This window comes from Pezoporus wallicus, unplaced genomic scaffold (assembly GCF_028554395.1).
Source record: "Pezoporus wallicus isolate ANWC-B61680 ecotype Strahan unplaced genomic scaffold, APGP_CSIRO_Pwel_v1 contig_8716, whole genome shotgun sequence".
Lineage (NCBI taxonomy): Eukaryota > Metazoa > Chordata > Aves > Psittaciformes > Psittacidae > Pezoporus > Pezoporus wallicus.
In genome coordinates this window covers 45076-63612 of record NW_026636401.1, presented here as the reverse complement: position 1 = coordinate 63612, position 18537 = coordinate 45076, and the positions used below count along the sequence as shown (strand labels likewise).

The window sequence follows — 18537 nt, the reverse complement described above, 5'->3', positions numbered from 1 at the left end:
GAAGGGGCTGTTGCTCCAGCTCCCTCTCCCCTTGTGGACGGGGCTGGTGAGAGGTACGTGGACAAACTCTGGTCCCGGCCAGGTGAGGCTCCCCTGAGTTAAAGCCATGCAGGGAATCCCATCGGCCACCCAGCCCCACCTCACTTGCAGCTGCTTCTGTTGGATCTACGTAAACATGGCATTTTTAAACCCAGCACCAGGGATATATGGCTTTGCTGTGCTTCCTGCAGCATCATGTCCTTCCCTCATCACCCTCTGTCCCAGCCCCACTCTGCCAACCAGGGACACAAGGCTCCCCTCCCTGGGCCCCATGCGACCATGCTGACTGTCACACCACGCGATGGCAGAGCCTATGGTGGCAACTGGCAGGTTATGGAGCTGCATAACTGTGGAAGCAGCTTTGCCATCGATGTAAAACAAGCCCCAGGGAACAGTGGTGGCCCATGGCTGGCCCATGCTGTCCCTCCACCCTTCTCACCTTCCTAAACCAAACTGGGGTCTGCAGGGTGGGGGATCTCCATTCTTGGGGTGGGGGAGGGAGGTGGTGGTGGAGGGGATTGAGCTTCAGGTAGAAAAACTTGGACCCCAAGGAGCTCATGGAGGGGGTGACATAGAAGGGACTGGGGGTTGTCCCTGAGGATGTCCCTAGCGATGCTGCAGCTAGGAGAGGAAGGGGGGAGACTGCATCCCGAAGGGGTTCCAGGAACTGGGGAACTCTCATGGTTTATTGCTCTGGGGATGCCCGGTCTCAGTGCAGGAGGGGCCAGGACAGGGGGAGGTTGTTAAAGGAGGTGACAGTGGTTCCATTCCCACCCCGGGGTGGCCCCTTTGCCTGTTCCATGTTACTCGGGTGAAGGGACAAGGGCAAACACCCTGCCAGTGTCACAATGCTGCCAATGCGCCCTTGGTGACACCATGCCACGCCGGGTGTGGACACTGTTGCTCTCCAGAACACCAGGGCAACGGGAGTCCCCTGTGGCCATTACCCCTTGGATCGTCATGGACCCCAGTACCCTGCCACTACAAGACCCCGGGGGACCCCCATCCCCACAGTGGGAGCCCCCAGCCCCACAGGATCCTCAGTGTCGCTTCAGCCCTGTGCCCAGCTGGGTGGAGCTGCAGAGCAGGGTGTGCATGGTGCACCCCGTGTCATCGGACCGCTTGCTGGTGACCCTGCAGCAGCCTTGTGGTGGTGCGCATGCACAAGGCCCAGACCAAGACATCTCGCTGTGGCCACAATGATGAGGATGAGCCATCGGCCTCTGGGTTTATCTTCGTCTGCATCGTTACATTTGGGAGACCGGCTGGGAAGAAGAACGCGTCTTCTGCCCACATCTTGGCAGGGTGGGCACCAGTGCTGTGGGGTCCCTCCCTGAGTGACAGTAGCTGCCTGCTGGCAGGGATCCAACGGGGAACAGCCAAGGCTTTGTGGGGTCCCTGGAAAACCTCAGCTTCTAATGGGAAAACTTCTTTCTTCAGATAATTCTTTCTTCTGCTGCTCTCCTCCTCCAGCTCCAGTGCAACCCTTTCCCAGAGAGGCTTCAGAGGAGATGGTAAGCAATGGGCTGGGGCTGTGTGGTGGGAGCTTGGGGAGACACTGGGAAGCTTCTAATTCCCCAGTTCCACCAGGTCCCCAGGCTTGGCACTGAAGATGGGCAGCATGGGCTGGTGAATCCTTTGTAAGTGGTTTGGGGGGAGCTGGTGACGTGATGAGTTGTGGGACAGCTCAGCCAGGGGGGGGTCGGTGGACACAGGCAGGGGGCCTGTGAGGGCTTAGGCTGGGACCACCTGGGCTTGTGCATTTGGATGGCTGTGACTCTGTCCCCACTGGTGTGCCACCATCCCATCTCTTAGGGGCTGGCACCAGCCAGACATGGAGACTGTGGCCCCTCACAGTCCCCAGACCTCCCCTGTCCTGCTCAGGGACCAGAGCTGCCTGCAGAGATCCAGCACAAGGATGGGGAGACCCTGGCAAATGGGTTTGGGGTTGCTGGGAGACCCTGGTGAGTGGATTTAGGATTTGGGAGACTCCAGCCCATGAGTCTGGGGATTATTTGCTGCCCTGAAGGGGTCAAGCACAGGGCCCGACCCAGACATGGGCAGCCTGTAAGGCTCTGATCAAGGGAAAGAAGGTAAAAGGCAGGCGTTAAAGCCCAGGTTTTTGGGGTGCATCTTGAGAACAGCCCCTCAGCCCACCTTGACACCATACTCAAGAGGGATGGAGCAGAGCAGAACTCGGGGGGCACTGTGAGCATGCAGGATGTGGCTCATTCTCTCTATGAAATCTTGAGTTTATCTCGAGCTTGGAGGTTGTTTGGCTGCTTCAGAGACTGGGAAGTGCAACCTCCCTGCCTGACTGTCACCTCTGCGTGTCCTTTGGGGTGACTTTTGTGATGGACCCTTCAGGGATTTCTTCCTGGGACATGTATGTGGAGCAGCAGTGAGGTGCTCCCCTCTGGCTGGCATTCCTTGCCCCAGCCACTGCACGGGGAAGGACCCAAAACTGGACCCACTGCAACTGGAATAGCTAAAAATAAGCAGTTTCTCACATTGATGCAGAAAAGCATCCAAACATGTGGCCTCTGAACCCGCCAGCAGCTGAGGACAGGACTGACCCTCAGCCCCATCCCATGTCTGGCAGACACTCTGCGACCTCTACAACACCAAGTCTTCCCCTACTGAACCTCCCCTTTGAAGCTCCCCTGGTGCAAGCAAAGCCACAAGGACTACCTTGATGCTGGGGTGATGCAGGCTGCAGGCTGGGAGTGCAGGCAGTCCCCCCACTGCGGGCAGCAAGGAGGCAAGGGGTTAACCTTCCTCCACCCAGATGCAGCATCCTGGGCTGGGTTATTTCCATCTTGTTTTGGTTTGGAGGAATAACAGCTTTGGCAGCAGCATAGTGGCTTCCCAAAATAACTCAGCCTCCAATGGTAATTACAGAGCTCTGGTCCCTGGTAGTGGATTGTGGTGGCTTTCCGGCCTGTCCATGCTGTGCTGGGACCCGCTAACGTTGCTGCCAGCCAGGGTAAGGGAGACTGAGGTGCCTCAGGGACCTTGGGACCTCTCAAGCAGCACCAGCCTCCCTCAGTGTCATCCCTGCTCCCCTCGTGTCATCCCCTGGCCAAGGAAATGCAGCCCCTTGCATTCCCCCCTCCCGCTTCACAGCTCATCCCTTCAGCTTTTAATGTTCTAAAGCCTGGGTTGCAGCTTGCCAGCCTCAAAGTGACTGTGCTACTGGAGCAAGCTGGTGGCAGCTCCAGGTTTTGCTGCTGGCATGGCTGAGAACGCCCACAGCTCATCACAGCGATGTTCAGTCTGCCCTGAGGGGCTCAGCTCTGCTCTTGAAGGGCAGGGAAAGATGGGGCTGAGCACCTGAGCCTGTAATCCCTAATAATCCTGGAGAAAAGCACTCTCTGTGGTGATTGGAGATGCAAACAACAGCCCTCCCCTGCCTGCCCCTGGCTTGCTGCCTGGCCACCCCAGATGGATGGGGTCTGAGTGGCCACTGGGACTTTGCTGTGTTCTGCTTGCTAATCCTGCATTGGTTGTTTATGGGAATGAAGGGAACACAAAGCCATCTGGCAGCACCCTGACCCTGTAGCAGGGTGGGGAACAAGGCCCTGGGCAGTGACAAAGTTGGGGACCACGCTGAGATGGTCCCTGTGGAGCCACCCAGACTTGGTGGGAATCTTAGATTTGGTTTTTCCTGCTGGGAAGTTACCACCAGTTTTGTTTTAGGGGTAAGGAAACTGAGGCAGGAAGAGCTGCCCATGAGAGGAATGCTCTGGGAGTGCTTGTGGCCTTGTCACCTCCCCAGCATGGGGTGTGATGAAGGGGATGAGGACAGCCCCGGTGGGCAGCTGAAACAGGAGGCTGAAATTCGGGGATGGCTAAGCCGCTGCCAGCTACACACCATAGGAACGGCCACAACTGGCCAGTACTCCCCCAGCCCCTTTCATGGCCAGGAACACAAGCACCCCATGTTGCCCCAGCCGCTGTGCCAGCGTCCTCTCCTGCCCTTGCTGGGAACAAGGGGCTACAGTCGCTTGCCACTGGCACTCACTGCTTGTGAAAGCATGGGCCTGGGGCCAGGGCATCCCGGGAAGGGGCTGAAATCCCTGGCATGGGATAGGGATGGGGGCAGGGTGACAGCCTGCGGGGTTCCCCCTGCCAGATTTCCAGCCTGCCAGCCGGTCGCAACCAAGTCAAGGCAGGGCCACTGGCAGAATTGCCCGACATCAGCCCTGGGAAAGGCTCAGAAGGCTGGGATTTTGCAGGGAGACCACGGGGGAAGGCTAGGATCTGGTGCCTCATGCCCAGTGCAGGGCCTGGTCCCTGGTACCCAATATGTGAGGTGCATTGCCAGCGTGTTTGCTTGGTGCTCAGTGCCTGGCACACTGTTTCCGGTACTCAACTCTGTTAAAGTGCTCCGCATACCCCGTGGCTGGTGTGCAGCATCTGGTGCCTCCTGGTAGCCACTGTGCAGTGCCAGGGGCTGCTGCTCACTGCCCGGGAGTCACTCCCTGCTGCACTGGGTACAAGGGTAGCCAACGCCAGGAGCTGAAGCCTTGTACCTGGGGCAGGACCCTGCCCCTAGTGCACAGTGGGTGCAGGTCCTGGTACCCAGTGCCAATGCCCAGTCCTGGGTGCAGGTACTCGGTGCCAAAGCCTTCTCTCCAATGCCCTGTCCCTGCTGCAGATCCCGGTACCCAAAGCTCTGCACCAAGGCCCTGGTGCTGGTGCCTTGTCTCAGCGCGTCAGACCCGCCGGGCACTGCCCGGTGCTGGTGGTGCCGAGTGCCGCGCCCCGCCCCGCCCCGCCCCGGGCCGCCCCCGCCCCCGCCCCCGCCGGCTTCTATTTCTGCTAATCCCGGCGGCGGGGCCCGGCCGCTCGGCAGCCGCCGCTCCCGGACGGTGCCCGGCTCCGCAACCATGGTAAGGCCGAAAGGCGGCGGGGCGGGGCAGGCCAGGCCGGGCTGCCCGGCATCGCCCCGCGCCTCCACGGGGAGCTGGGCCCGCTCCCGCATCCCGGTGCCCTCTGTGAAGGTGACGGCGCGGCGTGCGCGGAGCGGGCCGGGGCTCGCCGGTGCCGCAGATGGGCGGAAGGGGGGTGGTGTCCGTATGTCAGCGAGGCAGCACCTGCCCGCAACCGGCCACGGGGAAAGATGAAGGGGGAAACGAGACCGCCTACTGACACCGACCCTCAGTGTGGCATCGCCACGGGCGGCCCCCCACCTCCTTCCGGAAAGGCGACGCTGCTTCTGAGCGGCACCTGCAACTGTCCCCGAGACCTGTGAGTGTCCCTGCGTAGAGGCGGGGGCTGTCCTCGGCTGGCTCCGAGCTCAGCAGCCGTCACACAGCTGTACCTTTGCCAGGTCCCCAGGCTGCGGTCCCACCGGTGGTGCCAGGCTGGACTGGCCTTGCTCTGGGGACTGTCATGCACCCGGAGCCCAACTGCACTTTGGAGCCATTTCTGCAGGTACCTGCAAGGTCCGGAGCTGCCGCCAGCCTTCCTCCCTTGGCAGGAGCATCACTTGTCCTGCCTCGATTGTGGCAGGTCCCCAGGAGCTGCTCGCTGGAGCCACATCCTCACAGGGACCTTGAGGTGTTGGTCATGCCCAGGGTGAATGGTGATGGAGTGTTGTGGCTGTGGTTCACATGGCACCAGGGTTGTGGCCACTGGAACAGTTGCCCTTGTTGGGGACCATCCTGGCCATCCTTCCCTGGCAGCTGCCGTGGGAGTGGGACAGGTACATTCCTCTGGAGTGGAGCAGGATGCAGTGAAACCAGATAGGAGGGTGGCTGGCGGCGTGTGTTGTGTCACAACTGGCTCCCTTGAGTGCCTTCCCCAAAGGCTCCAAACTGTGGCTTTGGGGATAGATAGATCTGGGCTTAGAAACATCTGTTGGGTGAGGACAGCAGCCACAGCCAGGTTTGAGAGGGGAGTTGAGCTCCCTTCTCCATTCACGTGGGGTTAGCTGGGGCTGGAGATGGGTGTGGATACTACCAGAATGACTGGTGGAGATGAAGCTGGTGCCCCTGACACCGGTGCTGCATCCTTCTGTCCCCAAAGGAGTCCACAGATTATCCAGAGAAGTGCCTGTTCCCATGTGACCCTGCTTCCAGCATGGGCAGGCCCTGTTGTCACTTCCCAGCTGTGAAAAGCCACTGTACATTGTTCCATATCAGGGTCCCTGTGCAAGAGCTCGGAGGTCTTCCAAGCTGGAGGATTCCCTCCAGGAATGGGTCTGGAGCTGCTGTGCAGAGGGCTGTGTTGGGAAGGCTCTTGTCCCACATGCTCACCTGCTTGGTGCTGCCACCCTGCCTAGCCTGAGAACCTGCACTGCTGCCTGGCCCTGCATTCATTGGGTGCCCAGCACCCTGCTCCTGTTAAAGTTGTTGGTAGACTCAGTTTCCCAATTGGGATGCTTTTGATGGCGTGGGAGGGGAGAGCTGTTTGTAAGAAACTCTGATTGTAGCATGTTGGCATGAGCATCCCATGTATCTGGGGGCAGGTTGGAGCAGGAACAGCCCTGGGGAAGAGCTGGGCTCCCCAGGCTGATCCTGGCAGAGTTGGGCTTTGATGGGGGCCACTGTGCCCTTGCCCCCTATGGAGTTTGTTCCTTTGGGACAGGGTGTTTGTGCTTGGTTTACCCAGCCGTTACACTACAGTAGAGCCACACTGTATTGTGGGTGGCACATCTAGACAGAAATCACAAGATGATTTGGATTGGAAGGGAACTTAAAGACCACGTAGTTCCAGCCCTCTTGCCAAGGATGTCACCTTTAAGTGAGTTTGGGGATGCCTTGGCCAGCCTAAATACAAGAACAGCCCCTCTCTGCGATGTTCCCTTCCTTTTCCTGTAGAAACAGGCTGGGAAAACCAACCCCATGGGAATGTGGTGCCAGGCAGAAAGATGCTAAAGGGGAGCCAGTGGCTTTCCTAGCTCAGACTTCTGTCTCTTGCTGCCTTTGCCACAGCCCTGGGTCTGGCATTGTGTGGGAAGTTGTGATGCAGTGTGACAAGGCAGCGTGTGTGTCACCTTGCTGGAGCTGCTGGGCCGGTGAGAGCTGAGTGCCAGCGTGTATGCAGCCAGGCGCATAATCTGCTTATGGGAGCACCAGCGCAGCCTCAGCCTCCTGCTGTGGTAAATCCCCGCTCCTGCTGGGAGCATGGAGTGGGATGGTTGGAAAATGGTGGGTGTTGTAGGAGAGCTGTGCTATACCAGGCAAGGGGAATTGGAGGGACACTGCTGATGGAGTGCAGGGCCTGGTCAGGCTGGTGGGATTGTGGTGGGGTGCTGCAGACTGTGATGGGTGGGGAAAGGGGCTGCAAGGCCTTGGGGAAGCTCCTTAGGGAGGTGCCGTGTCAGCTGGGAATGGTGACCTTGCTCCCCTGGGACTAGGCTGCGCAGGGACAGCTGAGGCTGGTGGAAACAGCATAGTCTCCACTGCTAGTGTTGAGTGGCCTCAAAGCTGTGTGAGGGGAGACCTAGCGCTGGGGTGAGGAACTTGGCTGGGACCTAGGGATGCTGGGGATGGACACAGAAGGATCCAAGCCCCGCTTTCTGCCTGGTAGTCCTGTGGTTCATCACGCCTGTCCCAGCACTAGCCGATGCTTCAGTACTCTTCAGCGTTCTCCTGGCAAATGCAGCCCTTCCACAGCTGAGCAGCTGCAGTTCTGTGCCTGAGCTGCTCTGATTCATTTTGACATATATCAAGGTGAATTACCATTCCTGGTGACCCCTGACATCGAGAGCTGGGGACTCTGCTGGCACCCGAAGCTCCTCTTGAGGCACTGTTAACCCTTTGCTTCCCTAAAGATGAGCTGGGGAGGCCAAGGCAGGACTGCTGAAGCTTCTGCCAGATATCCTGTGGTGGGCATCATCCTTGCTTCTCCCAGCCCAGAGCTGGGCCCTTCCCAGCCAGACCCATCATGCCCAGCCAAAACAACAACATGGAGCTGTGCAGGGAAGCTTTGATTGTGAGGCACAAAAGTGTTTTGCTTTCAAAGAGTGTTTCATGGAAAACTGGGTTTCTCCCATCAAAGAGGCTGTGGAGCCCTGCTGGGGTGGCTCTAGGGTAGGAAGCAGGAGAGGACTGGTGTGCACTGGGATGAAGAAGGTTTTTGTCCTAGGGTGGAGGTGTTTCCATGGGCTGAACATCCCCCTGGGCTGCAGCCAAGATCTGCCCAGGGGGGCTGCTGGTGATGATGATAATGGTCATGGTGATGCAGCCCTCCAAGGACTTACCTTGCCATCTCCTTGGCTAATGATGGTCCTTGACATCTTGACAACTTGGCAGAAGCTGGACTTGGCTGTGCCCTGGGGCTCCCTCTCCTCTCCTTTGACCCCCTCTCTGGTCCCGCCCCAAAGGGGCTGTGCCTGGGTGCTGTGGGAGCCCCAGCCGTGGTGCCTGCCCAGGGTGGAGTTATGCTAATGCTACTCCCCATCCCTCTGCACAGCTGGTGCCACTTAGCATCCTCTCCTGGACCCGGGTGACATCAGCTCTGCCATGGCCACCTGCCCAGATCTGCAGCCTGGGCAAGAGGTACGGAGACAGTGTCCCCCCTCCCCAGCGGAGCGAGAGGGGGCACATGGGGATGGGGGACCCAGAGCACCCAGAATTATGGGAAGGTGCCACAGCAGTGCTCCATTCCTGGGACAGCCTTCCTGGGGGATGCACTTGCTGCAGGACTCCTGAGGATGTGGTGCAAATGCTGTCCATGCCACAGCATTGCCGAGGTCATCGGTTTCTCTGGGGGTGGAGAACAAGGGACAGCCCCAAAGGGCTGGAGCACCGAGGGATGGAGCAACAACAGAGCTGGGAGTGCTTGGTGGTGATGGTGGCATTATCTCCCATCTCTGTGTGGCCCATGGCTGGGCTGTGCTGTGGTGGGGGCTGATGCTGAGCCCCCCAGGTCAAGGTCAGTGGGAAAGAGGATGCTGTGATCACAGAGTCCCACTGCTGCTATCAACCTGCTGAGGGAGAGGAGGGTATAGAGGCACCGGTTGCCCTGCAAGCCTGTCCTCATGGCCTCTGTGCTGCTGGGTGCACCTTGGGGGGGGGGAGGGAGGAGGGGGGCAGGCATGTGAGCACACAGCCCCTGCAGTGCCCTGACCTTGTTTCCAGCCCAGTAATTCAGTGCATCTTGCCTTGCCGCAGGCACTGCTGCCCGCCCCACCAATGGAGCAGGGATACGGAACAGGAGAGGACGTGTCCCCATGGAGGGCTCTTACTTTGAGGCGCTGACTGACGGGGCACTGGCCCCTGGGCGTGAGCCTGCAGCGTTGTGCCCCCCACCCCGACTCTGTGTGCCGTCCATTTGAGGATCTCCCTGCTCATGAGGCTAGGGTTTCCTGGCAGTTGCTGCGGTGGGGTGTCGGGGACCCTGTTGCCTACTGGCAGGAGGGCTTGTTCCCACAGGAGCTGCTGCCAGACATGCCTCCTCCCGTCAGCGCTTGTAAACAGGATGTGGAGCTGTCCTAGTCCCAGCATCCCTGTCTCTTGTCCCAGCCCCACTACCTCATGGGGCCTTCAGCTCGGACACCACTGTGCCCAGCCCCTGCCTGGCTTTGCTGCTGGCACCAGCTGCAGCATGGGCAGATCTGGGTCAAGGCGATGTTGGGGTCCTGGTGCATGCGAGGGGACAGCCTGAGTGGGTGTCCTGGGTTTAGCTGTAGCAGTCATTTTTTTTCCTTCTTAATAGCTGGTGTAGTGCTGTGGTTTTGACTTTAGCCTGAGAACAGTGCTGTTTCGTAGTCCCTTTGCACAACAGGTTGTGCTGCCCGGACCCTTTTGAATGTGGGCTTGGTGACAGCTGTGGGTCAGGCCCCCTGCCCTTGCTGTCTCCTGGGATTCAGGGATGGGAGCCCCTTGTGCCATTATGTGTACTGAGTGGGCAGGCAGGGGGCACAGGCAGACCCCTGCCACCATCTGCCTCCCCCCTGGGTGCAGCCCCACTGCCAGTTCCTCAGCCACCACTGTTCATCTCTTCTTGGTGTCTCTTCCTCCTCCCCGTCCTCCCGGCAGGCCATGGGGTGTGTGGGGCTCCTGGTTATCCCAGAAGACACCAAGGAGCAGCAGGGTGCTCAGGGGGAATGTCCCCATCCCTGTTCCCAGGAGTGCCAGGAGCTAGCTGCTGTCCCGGTGCCACAAGCTGTAAGCGCCTGGATGCATGGGAGCATGGCTGTCCTCACTGCCATCCCCATGGCTGTCCCCAGGGTGGTGGCCATGTTCCCATTCTCCTCCTATCCCTTTCATTCTTAGGTGCATGTGTATGGCTGCTGCAGCCTAGGGGCTCATGTTGCCAAGCTGGGTGATGCCACCTTGGGCTGGCAATGCCACCCCAGTGTCACCTGCTCTCTTGGTCCACAGATAAAGCGTTTCCTGAAGGAGGACTCTGAGGAGGCTGAGCTGAGCCAGCTCCTGCAGGATTGCCCACCGGTTGACAGCCCCAGGAAGGTGGAGCCCCCGGAGAGCTGGCAGGAGCCCGGCCGCCCCCTCTGTGGCATGGGCAGGCTCCCCCCTGACATCGATGAGAGGGATGCCAGGATCTTCTCCCGATCTCAGCCCCTGGATGTCCAGCAGCACATCGCAGCTCCCGCACCCCCGAGCCCCAACCGGCCCCGGAGCCCTTGGGGGCAGCTCGACCCCTATGACTCCTCTGAGGTGCAGGACACGTCGGGGGGGGAGGGGGGGGACGGGGACGGGGACAAAGGGCTGCAGGAGTCACAATGGAGGACATCCTCACTTTCCACAGCCAAAGGGTTTGGGCAGGCATGGCCTTATCCCACAGTGCTCCAACCCTGGGGGGCCTACTGGGGGGACAGGAGGAAGGGGGTGTCCTGCTGGGGTGGGGAAGAGGGGGTAGGATGGTGGTATCCCCTGTACCACGTCCCCTCTGCCTGCAGGATGACAAGGAGTACGTGGGCTTTGCCACACTGCCCAATCAGGTTCATAGGAAGTCAGTGAAGAAAGGCTTTGACTTCACCCTCATGGTGACAGGTATGGGGGGCAGGGGGTGTCCAAGCCTGAAAGCTGACCCTGCTCTGCATCCCAAAAGCCATGAAGTGGGTGGGAGGGAGTGTGGGAGCATACCAGCTGCCCCCCTTACCCTTGTCCCTCTTTCCCAGGGGAATCTGGACTGGGCAAGTCTACCCTAATCAACAGCCTCTTCCTGATGGACATGTACAGAGACCGCAAGCTGCTAAATGCTGAAGGTGAGGATAGGAGCAGTCCAGAGATGGGGTATTCTGAGTCTTTTGTGGGGGGGGGGTGGGGGGGTGGCAGAGCCCTGTGCCACTCCTGGGGAGCTGCAGCCCCTCCCCCTACCCATCAGGGCTCCTCCAGGTCTCCAATGCTGCCTGCAGCACGCTGCCAGCTGCCCATTGATGCTGGGGATGACTCCATGGCAGCAGGGACCCCCCTGCCTGGCACAGGCACCCCCACAGGGGCTTTGTCCTCACTGGGGAAACAAGCACCAGCTTCTATGGACTGGCTGGAACTGCAGTAAATCCAGGAGCTGTGGACAGTCGGGGTCCAGGGCACGGGGCCATTTCAGCTGCAGCCAGTCTTTGGCATAAAATTGCCCAAACTTGCCCAAATCCACAGGGGTTCGAGGGGGTTGTTTGATTTGTTTCCATTGCTTGGAGTGAAAACCAAAATGCATGTGGCTACAAAATGCAACAGCAACATCCTTTGGGACGCAGCGACATGGAAGGGTCCTAGGAGTAGAGAGGCATAGAATCATAGAATCTCTCAATTTGGAAAAGACCATTAAGATCATGAAGTCCAACCATTAATCCAGGACTGCCAAGTCCACCATTAAACCATGTCCCCTAAATGCCACACAGAATCATAGGATCACAGAATCAGACTGCTTTGGGTTGGAAGGGATCTTAAATCTCATCCAGTTCCAATGCCTGCCATGGGCAGGGACACTAGAGCAGCTTGCTCCAAGCCCCTGTGTCCAGCCTGGCCTTGAACACTGCCAGGGATGGGGCAGCCACAGCTTCTCTGGGCACCCTGTGCCTGCGCCTCAGCACCCTCACAGGGAAGAGCTTCTGCCTAGGAGCTCATCTCAGTCTCCCCTCTGGCAGGTTAAAGCCATTCCCCATGGCCTGTCCCTGCAGGCCATTGTCCAAAGCCACTCTCCAGGTTTCCTGCAGCCCCTTCAGGCACTCGAGCTGCTCTGAGGTCTCCCCTTGAGGAGCCTTCTCTTCTCCAGGCTGACCCAGCCCAGCTCTCTCAGCCTGGCTCCAGAGCAGAGCTGCTCCAGCCTTTGCAGCACCTCTGTGGCCTCCTCTGACCTTGCACCAGCAGCTCCACATGCCTCTTGTGTTGGGGGCCCATTTACACATCTTTAAAACACATCCAGGGACAGTGACTCCACCACTGCCCTGGACAGCCTGTTCCAATGCTATGCACAGTCCTGAAACTGTGGGGTCATGCATAGGGGTTACAGGGAGCTAAAAATGCTCCCATAGTGATGCCTGGACCCAGCAGTCCCCTCTGCTTATGGAACTGGGGTGTCGAGATGGCACAGCCACCCTGGGGTGGGTATACATTCATATGGATGCCAGGGGCCATGGCATGGTGCATCAAATCTTGGCTATGTCCCCCGGTGCACATAAGGGCTGATCCTGCAAAGCTGTCCCTGACTTACAGGGTGAGGGGTGACACCCGAGGGGCTGCAGCATCTCCCTGCATCACCCCCATTGCCTCTCACCCGAGGTGCCCTCCCCACTACCACTGTTCATGTGTCTCCTGCTGCTGCAGAGCGCATCACACAGACAGTGGAGATCATCAAGCACATAGTGGACATTGAGGAGAAGGGTGTCAAGCTGCGCCTGACCATTGTGGACACGCCAGGCTTTGGTGATGCCGTCAACAACACTGAGTGGTACGTGCTGTGGTGGGTCTCCCCAGGGATTGCCTCTGAACGTGGGATGCCCAAGGGTCATCAGGCTGCAATGTTTGAGCCATGGGATGCATTGAGCTGGGGGTTAAGGGAACCCTGAAGATCCCATGGTCACCTCCATGTCCCTACAGCTGGAAGCCGGTGGCTGACTACATTGACCAGCAGTTTGAGCAGTATTTCCGTGATGAAAGTGGCCTCAACAGGAAGAACATCCAGGACAATCGTGTCCACTGCTGCATCTACTTCATCTCACCCTATGGCCATGGGTACAAGCAGCCCCTGCCCACGCAGATGAGGTAGGGGTGCTCGGGAAGGGACTTGGTGGAATGGTGCTCACTTAATTCCTCCCCACAGGCTTCGGCCCCTGGATGTGGAGTTCATGAGAGCCCTGCACCAACGGGTGAACATTGTGCCTGTGCTGGCCAAGGCTGACACCCTGACTCCAACAGAGGTGCAGCGCATGAAGAACAAGGTGAGGGGAGGTCAGCCCAACAGGTCCCTGGGGAAGGGGCTGCACTGGGGCTGGTGGCCCTGCCTCGCTCAGCTGGGGTCTTTCTTAGTCCCCTGCCCAGACGTTGACATGGAGGATCCTCCATGCTCGCAGCATTGTAGAGGACTCTGTTGCCCATATGGCCATCAAGGACACATCTCCTTGGTGCTCAGCTGCAGGCTGGAAGGGTTTGGGTGGAACAGGGTCTTATATTTGCTTGTGGGACACTGGTGGTGCTTCTCACACTGTTTCCGAGGGCCAGAGCCTTGCCCTCAGCAGGGCTGTCTGCCTCCAGATCCGTGAGGACATTGAACACTATGGCATCCAACTCTACCAGTTCCCCGAGTGTGACTCGGATGAGGATGAGGAATTCAAGCTGCAGGACCAGGCACTGAAGGTGGGTTTGGTTCCACCAGCTCCATTCTTGGAGGGGCAGAGCCCCAAGGCCAGGAGGAGATGTCAACCTGGGGTACCCTTAACACTCTCTGGGGCAATGCAAGCTCTCCAGCACCCCAACATGATGGGGTCGGTACATGTTGCACTATCGGGATGCATCACCAAGACCCCACATGTGCCACCTGCAGCTTGGTGGGATGAGGCTGGGGTGGAGAAACCCATTGTTGCAACTCTTGCCGTCCCACCTGGGGCTCTCTGTAGTCGGGGCTCTGGGGTATCTTGGCAAATGGGTTCTGTATACTGCTGAGAAGCATGTGGAGGGTTGTGGGCTGTGGTAGACAGGACCAAGCCCCACTAACCCCTGCCATCCTCCTGCAGGAGAGCATTCCCTTTGCTGTCATTGGCAGCAACACGGTGGTGGAAGCCAAAGGCCGGCGCATCCGTGGGCGCCTCTACCCCTGGGGCATTGTGGAAGGTAATGCTGCGCTGTGTCCCCAGTGTCCCACTGGGGATGGGGACATGGCGTGCACCATCTCCACGTTGCTCAGTCCCAGAGCCTTTGGGGGAATGTGGGGGACTGGCTGTGACCCCTGACCTCGGGCTCCCCTGCAGTGGAGAACCCATCCCACTCTGATTTCGTGAAGCTGCGGACAATGCTGGTGAGGACCCACATGCAGGACCTCAAGGATGTGACGCAGGACATCCACTATGAGAATTACCGCAGGCAGTGCATCCAGAGCATGACCCGCATGGTAGTGAAGGAGAGGAACCGCAAGTAAGGGATCAGGAGTGGGGTGCTGGGGTGGGGGTGGCATCTCATGTCTTTGGGGTGACCCCCGCCCATTGCAAGTGGTGATCTTGATGGGTTGGGTTTTTGTGTGGGTCCACTGGGCAGCATGGAAGGCTGGGTAAGAAAGCCTATTGGCGTTGTGGGGAACCCCAGTGTATTGGGGGACCCTTCCTGTGCCACTTGGCTGAGTCTGGCTGGGGGAGGATGCTCTGGCAGTGGGATCTTGTGTCCCCCTTAAGGCTGGGTCTATCTTAGGGGGATGCTTCAGTAGTGAGGGGAAACCCCATAGGGATGGCTTGGGGGGAATGCTATGGCAGTGGTGGGGGGACCCTACACACCTCCCAGGGCTGGGGGAATCCTCCAGCAGCAAATGGGAACCTATGTCCCCTGTGGCTGGTTGTGTCTTGGGGTTGCTTCAGCAGTGAGGGGGACCCTGCATCCCACTTCTGAAGAGCCAGGCAATCAGCTGGTTCTGGGTTCATGTCATTTGCACCCTCTTTAGCCACCCCTTGGCTGGAGGGTCCCACGAGGGACCCTGCTTTGCAGGGCTGGAGCAGTGTGGGAGCAAGTGGAGGCTCTGTGGGTTGTGGGGGGCTGAAGCAGCGGTGGGAGGCTGGCGGTGGCTGCAGGTGCCTCTAAGCTGGTCTCTCCATATGTGCCGCCGGAGAAGGCAGCATCCCTCAGCACTGAGGCTGTGCTGCACCGACTGCTCTGCTGACTGAGCCACTCTGGGCCCCCGCTGCCCTCCCCCATGTCCACCCCTCTGGCTTCTATATAAAGTACTTGCTGGTACCCAATGCTGTCTTGGTCCTTCTGTGCCCATGTAAGGGCCAGGCAGCTCTCGGGGTAAGGCAGCCCTGTGGCCACCCACCTGCTGCCCACACAAATTGCCCCTGGGGTGCAAGCACCCCCGGGGATGCTGGGAGGACTCTGTGTGCTGGTGGCATTACCCTGTTTCACCCAGGCAAGGTAGGGTTGGGAGGATGTGTTACTGTCTGGTGGCACCTAGCTTTTCCCAGCCAAAGGCTGTCCAAGGGAAGGGCTGCAGGGCTGGTACCCCAGTGTTCTAACCTCCTGTAGGGGTGTGATTTTGGGGTGCAGGAGGCAGTGGTAGACAGTCTGCCCTGGGCTGGTGAAGCTACTTGTCCCATTGTCAGTGCCCAGGTCAAGCCTTGCCTTGCTGTCAGGGATAGAAGGAGCATGATGTGCTCTGCTGGGTCCCCCCGTGGTGAGGAGCCGTGACAACAGGCAGTGACTTCCAAAGCAGCTCAAACCACAGCCAAGCCCCCTTCCTTGCTGTGGACATGCTGGCACAGTCCTCCCAGCACAACGGGACCTTGCAGGGCTGGGGTTGCCCACCCACCCAGCAACGTCCGCTGTGTCCATCACTGCCTTGCACCAGCAGTGGCACGTGGCAGTGGCATGTGATGGCATGCGTGATTCTTGCCAGCCGCTACAATGGTGTCCCACCCATGCTGTCACCCGCTGAGGTAGCACGTGACATCCACAGGGATTCATCTGAGAGAGCTGGTCCCTCCCCATTGCTGTTAACATGGGAGAAGCTATTGATTGTGCTGGCTGCAGTCCTGCGCAATGGGGTTGTCCCAGGTGGATGCTAACAGCTTCCTCCAGCAGCGATGGGCTGATGGGAGCTGATGCTTGGGAAAAGGGGTTTTGAGCATCCCTGGGGCTGGCTGGGCAGTGGGGTGCCATGGGAGCCCATCCTGGGCAGGGCTGGGGCTGTGGGAGAGAAGGGAGATGCCAAGTTGAAGATGCTTTAAAAGCAGCGGTGGAAATACTGGGTAAGGAGAGTCTGACCCCAGCTTGAACACCCAGCAGGATCCTTCCCAAATTGAGAGAGCATGGAGAAAGATCCATGCCTTAGGTGGTCCCTGGCACCCACTGCTGTAGTGGTGCCTCCTAAACTGGTGCATGGCAGGTCAGGGTAATGCTGAGGTCTGGGGGGAATGCATGAAACTGCTCCTATTGCCCCTGCCTGGAAAATGACCCAGTGTGATGCTGGCTGGGGGCTCAGGGTCTGCGTAAGTGAGTACTGGGTACCTGCAACGTTTGGGATCTCCATGGTTGCAGCGCCTATGGTGGAATGTCCATGTGGCAGCATCCTTACCTCCTTTCTCTGCCTGCAGCAAGCTGACACGGGAGAGCGGGACAGATTTCCCCATACCTGTCATCTCCTCGGTGCCAGATGCAGAGACAGAGAAGCTCATTCGGGAGAAGGATGAGGAGGTGAGCGTGGGGTAGGACTGAGGCCCCCTGATCACTCCACGTCCCTATCCCCAGTAATGGCATAGCTGCGAGGCGCCACCCTTTCTGCAGCAACCCAGCAGCTGCTGCTCTTCAGGTCAGGATGAGGAGGTGAAGCAGTAGCACCCTTCCTCATCCCTTCCCCCCCCCGCCCCAGTTCTTGATGATCCCAATCTGGTTTTTGCATGGGAGCTGGCGTAGCTGGGAGGGGTACCAACGCCACCCACCGATCCCTTCTCTGCTCCCTTCCAGCTGCGGCGCATGCAGGAGATGCTCCAGAAGATCCAGAAGCAGATGAAGGACTCACACTAACTCCTCTTGCCTCTTCTTCCTCCTCCTCGTGCCCCAAATCAGAAACATTTGCATCACTCTCCATCCTACCCTGACCCTGCTGCAAAACGCAGTACAACACTGACTGCATCTGCCACCTTAAGCTGTTGTGGTATTGCCTTATCCAACCAACCAGCACCCATCCCATGGGGACAGTGAGGGGACAATGAACGCAGTCTGGAGGTCCCCTGGCCTGGCCAGGTTGCTGCTCACCTTGCCTCAGGCTGGGGACAACTTTGTCTCCTGAGCTTTGGCTTTCCCTGTTTCCCCCACAGCTTTGGGGAGAGACACCAGCTCCTCATGTTATGTCTGTCCCTTGTCCCTGTGTCACCTCCAGCCTCTCTGCTTACAGCCTTCATGCTAAGCTTGGCCCAGGCTTCAGAGAAGAGGAGGTGGATGGGGTTGACTCAGCTGCCATGCTGAGGGGAGGACAGGGTTGCTTCCCCCTGACTTTGGCTGGAGCAGAGGGTCAGCAGTTCCTGAGGACTGCAGGTGACCAAGGGGGTAAAGGAGCAGCCACTGTCCTGGCCTGGGTGGCAGCCGGCACTCAGATGCCTTTGGCTGCCTCCCATCCAACACTGGTGCAAGGATGAACTGAAGCTCAGCAGTGTCCAGCCCTATGTCATTGGCAGGGACCTTGTCCCCTCTGAGCACTGCCCCTTGGGAGCATCCCGTGTCCCTTGGTGTCGGAAAGGGCCATGGATGGAGAGCACTGGGGAATCACAGTCCCCAGAGAAAGTTCTTAGAACCCTAAATCAGAGGCCAGGTCCCCAGTGATGTTTGCCCTGTAAAGCAATAATGACTGTCCTGGTGGTGTTTCCGGACCTGCAGCAACAGCATCGTCCCTCACTGGTGTTTTAGCCCCTGGTGCCACCTCTTTGTCTGCAGTGTCCCTGTGTGGCCTTAGGATGACCCTGTCCCAGCTGCTTCCTGGCAGAGCATCACTGGATGCCCAAGGATGTCCCCATTAATATTGCTTTTCAGGAAATCACTGCTGTGTGTCCCCATCTGTGTTTCTTTTCCACAGAGTACTAATGTTAGGTGCCTATGTCCCCCCAGGATGTCCTCACCTGTGTTGCTGCTCTGCAGAGCCCTGTATCTTGTCCCTGTGTTCCCCCCAGGATGTCTATATCTGCACTGCTCTCTGGCAAAGCACCGCTCTGTGGCCCCAGTGTGAGCCCTGGCCAGTAACTGTGGAGATGGACCTGAATCCTCTCTGCCAGCCTTCTGCTCTCTCCCCCTGGGTAGAGGGAGAGATGAAAGGGGATGGTGAGGCTGGAGAGCAGAGGCAGAACCGCGAGCAGTGGGATTGCTGGGGTCCCCTGGGTGGGTTCACCCCAGGGCA

General features: G+C 58.8%; 1 protein-coding gene across 5 annotated transcripts; it reads left to right on the top strand.

Annotated features, from left to right (window-relative positions):
- Positions 1-1485: 1485 nt before the first annotated feature.
- LOC130594377 (septin-4-like) lies at positions 1486-17568 on the top strand. 5 transcript variants are annotated; one of them, XM_057400220.1, is made up of 12 exons: positions 1486-1553; positions 10377-10670; positions 10913-11006; positions 11135-11221; positions 12780-12903; positions 13053-13187; positions 13276-13393; positions 13707-13808; positions 14186-14282; positions 14420-14582; positions 16745-16844; positions 17115-17568. In XM_057400220.1, the coding sequence occupies exons 1-12, from the start codon at positions 1551-1553 to the stop codon at positions 17172-17174; spliced, it is 1377 nt and encodes a 458-aa protein (XP_057256203.1). In that variant the 5' UTR covers positions 1486-1550; the 3' UTR covers positions 17175-17568. The 5 variants fall into 5 exon arrangements, with proteins under 5 accessions (XP_057256203.1, XP_057256202.1, XP_057256201.1 ...); XM_057400219.1 differs by lacking the exon at positions 1486-1553 and adding an exon at positions 4808-4934; XM_057400218.1 differs by lacking the exon at positions 1486-1553 and adding an exon at positions 5501-5622.
- The last annotated feature ends 969 nt before the right edge of the window (positions 17569-18537 follow it).